The sequence below is a fragment of the Pipistrellus kuhlii genome, unplaced genomic scaffold (assembly GCF_014108245.1).
Source record: "Pipistrellus kuhlii isolate mPipKuh1 unplaced genomic scaffold, mPipKuh1.p scaffold_m20_p_3, whole genome shotgun sequence".
Classification (NCBI taxonomy): Eukaryota; Metazoa; Chordata; class Mammalia; order Chiroptera; family Vespertilionidae; genus Pipistrellus; species Pipistrellus kuhlii.
Genome location: NW_023425529.1, coordinates 32,792,116 through 32,805,691, shown reverse-complemented (window position 1 = coordinate 32,805,691; position 13,576 = coordinate 32,792,116). Strand labels below are relative to the sequence as shown.

The following is a 13,576-nucleotide window of genomic DNA, read 5'->3' as shown; positions in this document are numbered from 1 at the left end:
TATTGAGCACTAAAAATATGTTAGTTCAAACTGAGATATTCTAGAGTGAAAAGTACACATTGAATTTCAAAGACTGAGTAAGAACAGAATGTAACGTAGCTTAATTATTGCCCTCCTCCCCCTGATTGCATGTTATAATGATAATATTATGGATATAATGTGTAAAATAAAATATTCACCTGTTTTTTTTTCATTTTTTCTCAAGTAGCTATTAGAGTATTTAAAATTACATATATAATTATCACATTATCTTTCTATTGAATAGCTCTGATCTACAAGGTGAAATATTCTTATAGCTGTCATTTTATTATGTGGCAAGAAATATTTCTATTCTGCACATGGAAATACTTCAAGCTTTCTTAAAGGGTTCAATAATATCTTCCTTATTTTCCATAACTTCTGGTTAAAAATAAATAAAAGGATAAGCACTGATATGAATAAAAAGCCAAGATATATTAAGTAAAAAAAAAAAATCAGCATGCATAACAATGTTTGTGGTTGTGTCACTGCTATTAATACATATGTAAAATACATATTTGTGAGTATATATGTATCTGTTTATATAAACTTGCTTGTATGTGTAGAGACTGTTTCTGAAAGTATGCACAAGGTTGGCTGGACAAAGTTGTGGCATGAGAGCTACTTCTTTGCACACCCTTTTGTGCCTGTTGAATTTTGAACCATCATCTACGGAAAAATATTACTTAAAAACTATAAAAACATATAAAAAGGAATAAGAGAAAAAAGGGAGGAATGTGTATATATTTATATGAAACCTTTTACTCAACATTATATTATTCATACATTTTTGCCTCTAAAAATGGATATTGTCTCATAATTGCCTTGATTTGGGGGCATGCATATATTAAAACAACCAAATAAAGAAACTTCAAAATGATATATGCTGTCTGTACTAAATAATAAGAAAAATGAGTAACTGACTTGAAAAATGTCTAAATGAAATTGTTATGTAGATTTTATTACATCACCTATATTAAACCATATTGTATAAAGTATAGCATAGGGAATATAGTCAATCATATTGTAATAACTATGTATGGTGCTAGTAAGTGGGTACTAGACTTACAGGATGAGCACTACATAAATCATATAAATGTCTAATCAGTATGATGTACACCTGAAACTAATATAATATTGAATGCCAACTGCAATTGAAAAAATTGGGGCGGAAAAAACAAAATTGTAAGAAATATTTTTAAAAATCTGAAATACACTATTTATAATTCTGTACACTAGAACTGCATGTATAAATGCTAAACCACAACAAAGTCATACACTGTAGAAAATTTGGATTAATTACCAGTTATTTAAAAATTTGAGGGTCTCCTGTGTATGAAGTACAGGGCAAGATCGTGGGGATTAAAAGATCAAGGAGGCAGGATGCCTGCTCAAAAGGAGCTTATAGATTCATGGAGGAATCTGATTTAAGATGAACTGTGACTGTGCTCTCTGTCACTGGGCACAGAGGAGGAGCAACTAATTCTGCCTACAGGAGGCAAGGGACCAGAAAAAAATCTTCATAATCTTTATGTGTGTTTTTTAAATCCTCAACCATTTTTCCACTGATTTCCATTGATATTTAGAAAGAGTGGAAGAGAGAGGGAAAGACAAAGAGAAATATTAATGTGAGAGAAACACATTGATTGGTTGCCTCCTGCAGGAGTCCTGACGAGGGCCCGGGCCTGGAAGGACCCTGCGACCAACATGCATGCCCTTAACCAGAATCAAATCTGGAACTCTTCAGTCCACAGGCCAACACTCTATCCACTGAGCCAAGTGGGCTAGAACTAATCTTTGTGTATTTACTTACACAATGGTAAAACTGGTATGTAAGACATGCAGCTTAATCCTTTGCAATAGAAAATAAGAAGAAAAGAAAATCTGAAAAATTCAATATGTTTTTGTATGAAATTTGTTTTCTGGATGAAAATCAAAACATTCATCAATATTGGAGGATACTAAGTATTTACCTAAACAAAGCAAATGCTGAGTTCTTTGAGAAGACGTTAGATAAATTTCTGTATTTCTCAGATTTCTGTAAGGAAACTGTCATTATAGAGATGCTCAGAATCTACTGAAGAGACACATCTCTCAGATAACATTCTTAACATGGCACATTCCAATGGAAGATCATCCTATACTAAAAGATCTCCCATAAAAATGAAATTAATGCTTGAAGAAATACTGAAATAAATGAAAAGAAAATTGAGGGTGTTGTCTGTCTCTACTGTAAAAGAATTATGGCTAACCTAGAACAAGAAAGAAAAATACTCTTGCAGCATCCCCGATTCCCTAAAATTTGGAAATCTGATGCAATTTCTAATTGCATATTACACTGGGGCAAGATTTAAAAAAAAAATGCATTCCTCCATACATGGGTGGTAATTTTGTGAATTTATATATTTTAATTAACATTTGGTTTGGCGGATTCTAAACTCAGGGCAAGATGCTAAACTCAGGGAAGAACTCTGTGGAAGCTACATTAAAAGAAAATACCAACCTAAAATACTACAGATTTCAACAGAATATTGTTCACTCCTGCCACTTCGAGAATTGAATCCTGTGGAAAAACAAAGTATAATGATATGGGGAACTGGAGTACACATAAATGTAAAAGTCTATATAGGATAACATTTTAGGGGGGGAACCCCACTGAGGTGGTCAGTTCAGAAAGTTCAAAGAGCATAGACTGAGCTTCTTGCACATACAAACTGCCAGAGGATGATGGAGCAAAGGCGGTTAGATGAGGTTGTGTGTGCCTGGGACACGCTGCAGTTCACACATAGTTGGACTTCTCTAATTTAAGATTCATGTAAACATTCACGCCCCTTACAGTTTTGATTCTGAGTTTCCACCACCTCTCATCTGCATATTTCATTAATCCCTGTAAAGACTTCTTTACCTTCAGTGTTACCCACATCTAATCCATTCCCACCTCCTGTCAGAGTGATATTACATGATGAAAATCTGGTTTTGCCCAGCTGGTGTGGCTCAGTGGTTGAGGGTTGACCTATGAACCAGGAGGTCACGGTTTGATTCCTGGTCAGGGCACATGTGTGGTTCGCCAGTTTGATCCCCAGTGTAGGGCATACAGGATGCAATCCATCATTGATTCTCTCTCATCATTGATGTTTCCATCTCTCTCCCCCTCTCCCTTCCTCTCTGAAATCAATAAAGGTATATATTTTTAAAAATCTGGTCTTATTCTTAACACCATGCCCACAGAATAAAGTCTGCTTTCACTAAACTGGCCTCTGTTTCCAGACCCCTGCCCACCTTTCCAGTCTCATGTCCCTTCACTTCCAAGTCCTGCCCCCGTTTCTAGCCCCAAGCTCACGGCCTTTGCACCCCTACTAGTTTTAGTCACCTTTCATGACCAGTGCTCTTCCAGGAGGATTCTCCTAAGCACCTAACTCCTCTGTTATCCCAAAAATATCCATTAATATCATTACTTATTTACCTATCTAAGTCCCATACCAGATTATGAGTTTCTTGAATAAAAGGGGTAGAGTTTTACTTGAATGTTATTATTTCAAGGGCCAAAAAAAGGGCCTGACATATAGCAGGTGCTCATACATTTTGTTAAATTTTAACAAGTGAGTGAATGAGCAAATGGATCAGTGAAAAAACAAACATAGCTTTGGCACATAGTTAAGAATATAGGTTTTACAATATAACAAACACATAAATGAATGTCTACTTGTTTGAATGCAGTGAAATGTAAAAGCAACTTTCACTGTCGATTCTACATGTAAAGATGTGATTATGTACCCAAGGGTAAGACCTTCTACCAGCTGCTTTAAAATCAGTAAAATCTAAAATAGCATAGAATATTTTTTCAGATTTCAAAATAATACCATTCTTTCATACTGGTGATGTTGTCAGAGAGAGGGAGGGAGGAAAAGAGAGAAGCAGAAAAGGGCGGAGGGAATTGAAACCATACTAGGAAGGAAGCATTCAGGAAGAAAAGCTCCTGTGTGGGAGACACAGGATGAGCGTGAGTTGCTTGGGCTATCACTTCACAAAGAGCCCAAACTTGCTTTTGCAAGTCTGAGATTCCTTGCTTATCCTGTACAAACAATGTCGTTAGGTCTGTACTACAGAAGTAATATCACTTACCTATGAATTACAGGGATACCTTGTACATATTCTGGTAGACTGCTTTTAAGTATTGATTAAATGTGTGATGATTATGTAGATCTAGGTGGTTAAGGCATTGAGAGAAAATGTCAGCTACAGCATTTTATAGCCAATGATTTTATAAAGATATACTATCTGGTGCCTAATTGCAAACTCATTAGTAACAATAGGGTCCCCTTTTTTTAAAATCCTTACTCGAGGGTATTTTTTCCCATTGCTTTTTAGAGAAAGTGGAAGGGAGAGAGGAAGGGGGAGGAGAAAGAGAGAGAGAGTGAGAGAGAGAGAGAAAGAAATATTAACGTGAGAGAAACACATCGACTGGTTGCCTCCTGAATGGCCCCTGCAACTTAGATATGTGCCCTTAACTTGGAATCAAACCTGAGACCGTTTGGTGGAGCCAATCCTCTCACCACGGAGCCATGGTGGCCTGGGTGGGTCCCTCTTGATTCCAGTGGATCAAAGCTGTTAGGTATGTGTGGGAGGACTTGGAGCTTGTACATCAGGATAAGGATAAAGTCGATAATAAAAAAAGCCAACAAGCCATGCGCAGAAACAGAATTTCAAAGGCCAAGGCAGCAGAGACAGAGCCAAAGCTAAAGGCAAGGGCCACAATTTTCCTCTAAAAGGTTGTAAATCAATTAGTACAAGGTACTAATCAATTAGGACAAAACATTCTACTAATTTTTAAGATCAATGCCCCATCCTAGAGTTGATTCTCCAGAAATTGAAAAATTGTGCCTTGAAGAAGATGGTGCTTGCTGTTGATCATTTTCATGGTAAATATTTATGGTAAATAATATTTTACATTCTGCGCCTTAAAATAGTTTAAAATATATTGTTATTGATTTTAGAAAGGAAGGGAGAGGGAGAGAGACAAACAAAAATGACGAGAGAGAATCACTGATCAGCTGCCTCCTGCATCCCCCATATTGGAGATCAAGCCCGCAATCCAGGCATCTGCCCTTCCTGAGAATTGAACCATGACTTCCTGGTTCATAGGTCAACGCTCAACAACTGAGCCATGCCAGCTAGGCTGTGCCTTAAAATTTTTAATGTGATTTATAGCTCTATCAATTTTTTAACCTAAGGAGCCAAACTAAATTAATTTCATTTTATTGACTTAATTATTTCAATGATCCTCAATAGAAAAACAACCCATGTATGTGCTTATTAGATTAATTTAAATTACCTGGAAAGATATATTAAAAATATATTTTAGAAGACGAGGTTTACCAAAAACTGTTCTGACAAATTAATAGTGAATTGTCCTTTAAAAATGATGACTAGTATATATTGTTACTAGCCATTAACTTTTATAATAATCAACAACATCAATTTACAAATAAAAAATACACATAAAATTGGTTACTTCCCATGAGTTTAAGATATTTCTTGTATAGAACCTAGGATTGGTTAGTTATATATGGCATATTTTTCTTTGATCAGCCTAATTAAAATATTTTATGTAGCAAAAACATCATAAATAATGTTTACTACATCTTACCCAATATAGCTAAGCATAGGAAAAATAACATATAGTCAATAATGCAAATATTTTTAGAAGATACAATTTAGCATAGACAGTTACTCAGTTTCTACAGTAATTCTTTTAACTGGAACCTTTTAGAAAATACTGCTGGATTGATCTAAGAATTTATTAGGGACTGGTTGATTTCATGATACACAACTGAAAATTCCTTGGGATATATTAACAACATTACTTACTCCCCTCTTTTATTATAAACTTCAAATAAATTTTATTATTTTATTATATTATTAAAATATTCAAATATTATAAAACATGACAATATATTTGTTGTCATGAAAGTGCTTCTTTGGCCTAGAGGTGGTTCTGAATTTCGTATTATTTGTATCTTTAATCTCGCATATAACAATAATTTCCAAGTCCAATGTCATTTTCTGGTTATTTTAAAATAAACAGTTTAAAATAACAATGCTACTCTCATTCATGTATGTTAACTAGCCTTAGAGATGCAAGATGTGTAAAGTGTGTGTAAAGAAGTAGAAAGAATCAGAAGGTGTGAAAATGAGAAAAATGTCTTGTGGGGCTTTTAGTACATTGATATACCCTTTTTTACAGCAATATCAAAATGGAGCAAACACATAAAGAAGCTCATACTTCTAACCCAGTGGTTTCACTCAAGAAAAAAACTGAATCGATGAGGAGTGGGATACATGAGGATATTATCCGTGGTATTCTAAATATGATAAATAATGAAGAACTATCTCAGCGGTTAATGAGAGGAAGTAGTAATTAATATGATAACATCTACAATGAAGTATATAATACAACCTTTAAAAAGAAAAATAAGACTAGGCAGCATGGAAAAGCTTATGATATAATGTTAATGGTCTCCACAATGAATGACAATAACATAAAACATATATTCATGAATACAATGATCAAATAGTCACATACAAACTGAAAATAGCTATTGTTCATCTTTATTATTAATTCTTAATCATACTGATATGACACCTTTAAAATTAAAATACTAGGCTCACTCATTAATTATGTAACTTCTTTTCTAAGTTCTAGTAGACAGTGCAACTAAATCTATTGTATGTGGAACACTAAAAAGACTTGTGGGGTTTCATTCAAGTTAGGTGTCTTAATGGACCCTTACCATGTTGGTAATTCACAGGTATTTTCAAGGTACCTCCCAGTAGGGTCTAAGACAATAGGAAATGAGCTGTGGAGGCACAAACACCCACGGAGTTGTTGTCCTTTTATTTATTTATTTTTTTAGATGTACATTTTGACTCTCAGGCTCTTCCGACTCATTGTCACTACGGATTGCCTCAAACATTCTTAGCATGTTGAAAACGTGCTATTAATTTCCACACACTTTTTTCATCCCAATCAGTAGGCTGCTTCATGAATCAGATAAGGAAAGTATTAGAGATCCAAAGGCTGAGGTTTCCAAAAAGCAATTAAGGTAAAATTGAAGTAAATGAAGTAGGAGTAAATTAATTAAGTTGAGAAGTAAATTGAAGAAAGAAAGGAAGAAGGAGAAAAAAAAAAAAAAACTGTGGCCAAGGTGGGGAACTCAGAGGCTACAGGAGGGACCAGAGGATAACAGAAAGGAGCGCAGCAGGCTGGGTGCAGTGACGGGGAGGGAAGAGGCAGGGCCACTGCAAAGCTTGGCCTGTGTAAAAGCAGCAACCGGCCCCCAGTGCTAACGGGTTGCTGACATGCATGAAGCAGACCCAAGACTGGCAGATACTCAGAATCGTTCAACGTAGGTGCCCATGTGAACTCTCTGTGTTTCTGTTGACGACTCACTTAACTAGTTGTAACTTTTCATTCCCTGTACGGCCAAATGGATGCCTTTCGGCTTGTTTTGTTCCACGGGCTTTCTCGTGTGCCCCCTCTGTTATCTTTATTTGCCTGAAGTCACGTTTTCAATCGAGGCCCTTCATAGGCCAAAGAAAAAGAAAAATGCAAAATGGTGAAGCTGTGAGCACATGGGCTTGCAAACTGCAAGAACATCGCAGCAAGACTCGCATGTTCCTGAGGAGCAAAACCTCGGAGGATTTCACTTTGTCTGTAATGACGGAGGAAACATTCTGAGTCACTACAAAAAGGAAATGAGCCCCAAAGGCTTTTTGTTAAAAATGACCAGAACGAAACGACCAATTTTGACCAAGATGGAATTGCTATGAGCTACCACATGGCAAATAGGATACAGGTGTGTGTCCTGCGTTGCACCTGCCTGCGGCAAGTTTCTGGTCACCTATCCTATTCCTTCCAACTCTCACTTTCCAGCCTCGGCGGTTACTAAGGTGACCAGACGTCCCGCTGTTGGCAGGACAGTCCTGATTTTTAACAATTTGTCCCACGTCCCGTGGCGTTTTAAAAAAGTCCCGATTTTTGGAAAGATTATTTAAATCTTTTGGACTTTTTTAAAACGCTGCGGGACGCAGGACAATTTGTTAAAAATTGGGACTGTCCCGCCAACAGCGGGACGTCTGGTCAAACAGAAGTCCCGGTGGTCGACTGGCTGAGGAAAGGAGGACCCGGGAGGCTAAGGGTAAAGGTGTTTTTTTAGTTGAAAGGTAGGAATTTCCCCGTCATCAAAGTGAGGCTCTGCGGATGGGAGGGCAGGAGTGGGTGGGAGGATGGGGAGAGCTGTCTAGTCAACTCATCATTTGCGTCACATGCACCCAAGGAAAAAATGTTTACCTGGTGGAGCCACCGTTAACCTTTTTTCCTTGCTGAGCCGGTGCCCTTGGATGAATTCACTCATGGAAGGGGGGCCCTTCAGAAGAAATGACTCTGTGGAGTTGGGGTCAGGGGGAACGCTTAATAAATTCTGGAGGTAGGACGCCCCTGAAGTCCTGGGACGGCTCTGATCACAAAGGGAAGGTGAAAATTGTCTTGCAGGAGATCCAAGAAAATACATATAGGAAACAAAAAAGTTTTACTTTAATTACCTTTCAAAGCCTCACCAATGACAACATTATTTATATTGGCATTTAATTTTTTTAACATGTAAATCAATATTTTATTTTTTTATTATTAATTTTTTTTTTTTTTTTTGCTAATTGCTTAGTTTCCACTCCAGGTTACAACCCCATTTAGAAACTGTATTGGAAACTGAGAAAGAGATTTATTATAGTTAGTTTGAACCACAAATAAGAAAATACGTATATTATTTGATTTCTTACTGAAAGCTCCTAAAATATAAAAATCTGACTATTAACTGAAAATAGAGGGTTAAGTAACTCAACATCCAGGACTCTGGGAAAAAGGTCAGAAAGGCCACTGACAACCTTACACGTGATTTCTTGGAGCAATATTCGCATACCAGATGAAAATGCACAAAAACCTGCTTTAAAGAAAAAGACTATACACATTCCATCCCACTCTACCTAAATACAGACATCTCCTTTAGTCGGCTGTCCGTTTTGGTAACACAAACAAAAGTTCCCTCAGAGAACATATCCATATCCCGGCCCCATTAAAGAGAAGCTGCTAACAGCACCATTACCAGAGGTACCATGATTTTTAAATTGACCATCCATGTAAAACATAGCATCCTTCTTCATATCCATCTTTTATCTACCAAGTTTTAGGCTGGAGGTAAGGGAGAGGTATATTTGTGCATATAAGAAACAGCAAAAAATGTTGACAGACACCGAAGTTATTTTATGGTTAATTAAAAGTTGGGGTGTGAGGGACAGAAATGAGTAAATAAACATAATTATCCAACGGTTTTGATTTTTTAAAAAATACCAACATTAGCAAGGCCCATTTATACACCCACTCCCAGTTTTTCTCCTCCTTCCCTTCCTCCATCCTCCACAATAAGCACACATCAATTTTTGCAGTTAACGAACATCTGGCCACTGCACCACACTGTGAAGATTGCTGCATGCATACCTTTTCCTCTGAGTGCCACCGCTGCCCCGAATGTTGGGTGTCTGTGGGCCCTGCCTATGCAGGAGGTAAGTGTCTATGGTGGGCACGGTGCCTGAAGCCTCCCCACTTACTTTAGGGCTGCCGATCTTGCTCTTTCCAAATTTGCCTTTGCTGCGTCTCGACTGCTCATGGTCAAATTCTAAGTCCTCCAGCCGCTGGGTCAGGGCGAGTTTTTGCTGGATAGCCATTCGTAACAAAGTATTTAGAGTCTTCTTCTCGTCCTCTGCGGCTGCTAACTGTCTCTGCATCTCATCCAACTGGGTGACATACTCATCACATCTGGAACCAAAACAGAAACGTGGTCAGGAGAAAAACCTAGGTGAAACTGGAGTCGGATTTCAGTGGGAAAGGAATGGATTTTACTGGAATACGGTGGTCTTATTCCAGCAGAAGTGAGGTAACCTACGCTAACAGAAAATTAGAAACTGTAGAGCAGGTTCCATAACTGATGGTTCATCTATATCATGGAGTACATATTGGGACATTCTTTTAAAAATATATATATTTTTATTGACTTCATAGAGGAAGGAAGAGAGAGAGAGAGAGAGAAACATCAATGATGAGAGAGAATCATTGATCAGTTGCCTCCTGCACTCCCCCTACTGGGGATTGAGCCCACAACTGGGGCACTGAACCATGACTTCCTGGTTCATGGGACAACACTTAGCCAAGGAGCCACACTGGCTGGGCTGGGAACATTCTTAATCTGTGACATCTTCAACCCCTTATTGTGGGGGCTGCTGCATGATGGCACAGGATTAAGCAGACAAGTCTCAGGCAGAATCTTAGGTGAGTTACAGGTGGCTTTTTCTATTGTGTGATGTGTTCTTCAGAGAATTGTGTGTGACAAGTGTGTTATAGGCTATGCCTGTAACATGCAAAAAAATAATAATGTTTGTAAAGAAAACATTTCCTTCTTTATCTATATTTATAGGTTCTATTTTAATGAAGCATAGATTGCAGCTGCCACTGCTTTCAATATGGCAGGTTTGTTTGCATTAGAAACCTGAGTCTTTTCAATGATTTTTCAACCAGATGATTAAGCAATAAATGTCAAAGAAAGCCAAGATGAGCCTAGGATTTGTGCTGCAGCAGGAAGATACGCTCATTGGTCTTTTATCCACATCAAAGGTAAAACCTGAGCACACATACTGTTGGGAGAAAGAAATCTACATAATAAAAGTGTGATATGCTAAGTGTCCTACCCGTCAGTTGACTCACTTGACTAGTCACTATGACGTGCACTGACCACCAGGGGGCAGATGCTCTGACTGGTAGGTTAGCTTGCTGTTGGGATCTGGACAATTGGGACTGGGCAAGAGGGCTGGCCATGCCCTGGAGCCCTCTGTGGCCCTTCTCCACTGGCCAGCCCCCATGACCCCAATTGGGACTGGATGAGATGGTCCTGATTGCCGGCCAGGCTGAGGGACCACAACCATGCATGAATTTGTGCACCGGGCCTCTAGTTATTCACATTAGAGTTTTTTTCCGAGTTTATTTACCCACTATGATAATAATAATAACAAGTACTTTTTATATACCAATAGATAGTTAATGATTTTGTGGAGTAGTCCAAAACGTATTGTATACACTTTGCAATCAGCACAAACCTTATGGCATTTTAAAGAAAAAAACAGACCCTATAGTGAAATAAATTGAGATCTGGGTAGGTCCCCATTTTCTTTAACTTTGAATGTCAAAAAACACATAGGGATTTCATAAGAAAATCTAGGGCTTAGTAAAATAGAATGTAAATTTCAGGATCCTGGATTTATTAAATTGGCCAGATAACAATATTTTTTAAAATACTATGGAGCAAATAAGGCAGTTACTATCCCAAAAATAAGACAAATTTCTGTAAAAATGCATTATTTGGGGGAAATAATCTAACCTAATAATAGAGCAATATGCAAACTAACCATCACTCCATCACACAAGCCACACCCACCAGCCAATCCGAGTGAATATGCAAAATTAACCCAACAAAGATGGTGGTTAATTTGCATATGTGGAGGAAGGGAGGAGTGAAGACTGAAGACAGCATAGAAGGAAGAGGGAGGGAAAGTGGAAAGCAAGGCAGCTGTGGCTGCTGGAGGGAAAACACTGGCAACACGTGTGGGGCGGGGTGGGGTGAGGTGTACAGCAGCAGGAGGCAGCGGGTGCAGCAGGCTGGGTGGGGCACAGGCAGCAGTGGGCATGGCTGGGGAGGCAACGGCAGCAGTGGGGGGCAGAGGGTTAGGCATGTGGGGCGAGGTACGCAGTGGTCATGACACTGCTTGTAGCCACGGAGACGGTGGCAGCAGTGGCTGCGGGCATGATGGGGCAGGTGGGGATGGGCGCCCTGCTCACCGCAGTGGGAGAGATGGGGGGGTCGGGAGGGGTGGGGGTGGGGGAGCGGAAAGGAAACTTGCAGGAAGTCTTACAGGAATATTCTTGCAACAGGTGCCTAGTTCTTATATAAACCAGATTAAGACTTTCAATGTCCCTTTAAAAAGATCTGATTTCCTTTTCAAAAAGGAAATTTGTGTTCTTGATTCTACATATCATCCTGATTGGTTTCTTTCATCAGTGAGGGGTACGTGCACTATCCGAATTCTCTATCTTGCCTCCCCTCACAGTGGCCAGAGATGCATTTATTCTCCCCAAACTCTTATGCTTCAGTCCCTCCCCCCAACCTCCTCACCCCAAGTTCCATTGGGCACACAGCCGCCTCACTGCCACCTCCGAGAGTCAGTCACAAAGTATGAGCTTGAGCCTTTCTCTCCTGACACCCAAAGAAAGCTGGGCAGGTTCCTAGGATTTTGTTTTACACTGATATCAGCTATATGTAAATTATTTAATGAATCTGCAAATAAAGGCATATTGATGGTTTGTGAGCTTTGTATCAAGTTTGCATCATATAAGATATATAACTGTGTTTATTTTGGCAATACGTTGTGACAGCAAAAAAGGTCACATATTGAGATCTCAGGATTTTGAATGCCTTGAATCAACAGATTCTTAATAATCACTTCAAGTTTAAAAACAAAATACAGTGGTACCACATAATGAAACTGGTGGGAGGGAGGTACTAAAATTTGGTGAGATAATTACACTTTAGAAGTTATAGTTTCATCAGTGTATTTAAGTCTAAGTAATTAGCTGGTATAATGAATATTAATCTTCATTATAATGGTATCCTTCTCATACAATATTTATTAATGATAAGCACTTTGGTGATAGTGAATTTCAGTGGTGATAATAGTTAGCTACTTTAGCAAATAGGACTTTTCCCCTTGTTGGAGAATTCTTTTGTGTGTTCTAATTCTTTTCGGTACATTAAGTTCTATTGTAAATATAGAAAAAATGTCTCTTGTATTAACTTAAAATACTTCTGTGTAAAGGAATTGCTTGATCCAGTGTGTCCAGTAGAGGGCTCTGGAAAACAGCACGAGAGCTGGTATCTCTGGTTTGTCAAGAGTGGAATCTTTTTTCACGTTTACACTCAGCATGCAGGAAGATACCCGTGTGAATTCCAAAGTCTTTCCCCCATGGACCACACCTAGTCTTAGAAGAGAAAACGATTACCTTGTTGCAAACATTGCTCTCAGGGATGAGAAAGTTGCTGCATCTTCTTTCAGAGCCTTCAGTTCATTTCTAAGTTTTGTCATCGTCTCAGTCACCATCGCTTTCTCATTTTCATATTTGTTCTTGAGATTAGCTAGTGCCACCTCAGCTGTCTAAAGTGGAAAGATCACAATGCTTACAACTTTCATATCAGGAAAATCTATCACACAGATTTCTTCATGCTGGGAATATTACTTTCTTTCATAAATGGAGGTGAAATGGACTTGGCTATATTTTATATAAATATAGATATGTATTTTGGACTCAAGGCAGTTTCCCTTTAATGTCAAAATGTGTTGTGAATCCATGTGGTGAGATTTCCCTAGAAGCTGCCTGTGTCAGTATTAAGAACTAAGGCAATGA

The 13,576-nt window shown here is 38.4% G+C and overlaps 1 protein-coding gene across 8 annotated transcripts in view; it reads right to left on the bottom strand.

Annotated features, from left to right (window-relative positions):
• BICD1 (BICD cargo adaptor 1) overlaps positions 1 to 13,576 on the bottom strand; it is a 189,557-nt gene that overhangs the window by 28,705 nt on the left and 147,276 nt on the right. For 4 of the 8 annotated variants that reach the window (XM_036456901.2, XM_036456906.2, XM_036456908.2 and 1 more), the window contains exons 6-7: positions 13,175 to 13,326; positions 9,679 to 9,886 (exon numbers count right to left, since the gene is read on the bottom strand). In XM_036456901.2, the coding sequence (XP_036312794.1) occupies positions 9,679 to 9,886; positions 13,175 to 13,326 (360 nt within the window). Of the gene's footprint in view, positions 1 to 8,368; positions 8,563 to 9,568; positions 9,887 to 13,174; positions 13,327 to 13,576 lie in introns of those variants that run through there. The other 4 variants (XM_036456898.2, XM_036456899.2, XM_036456910.2 and 1 more) reach the window with 2 other exon arrangements.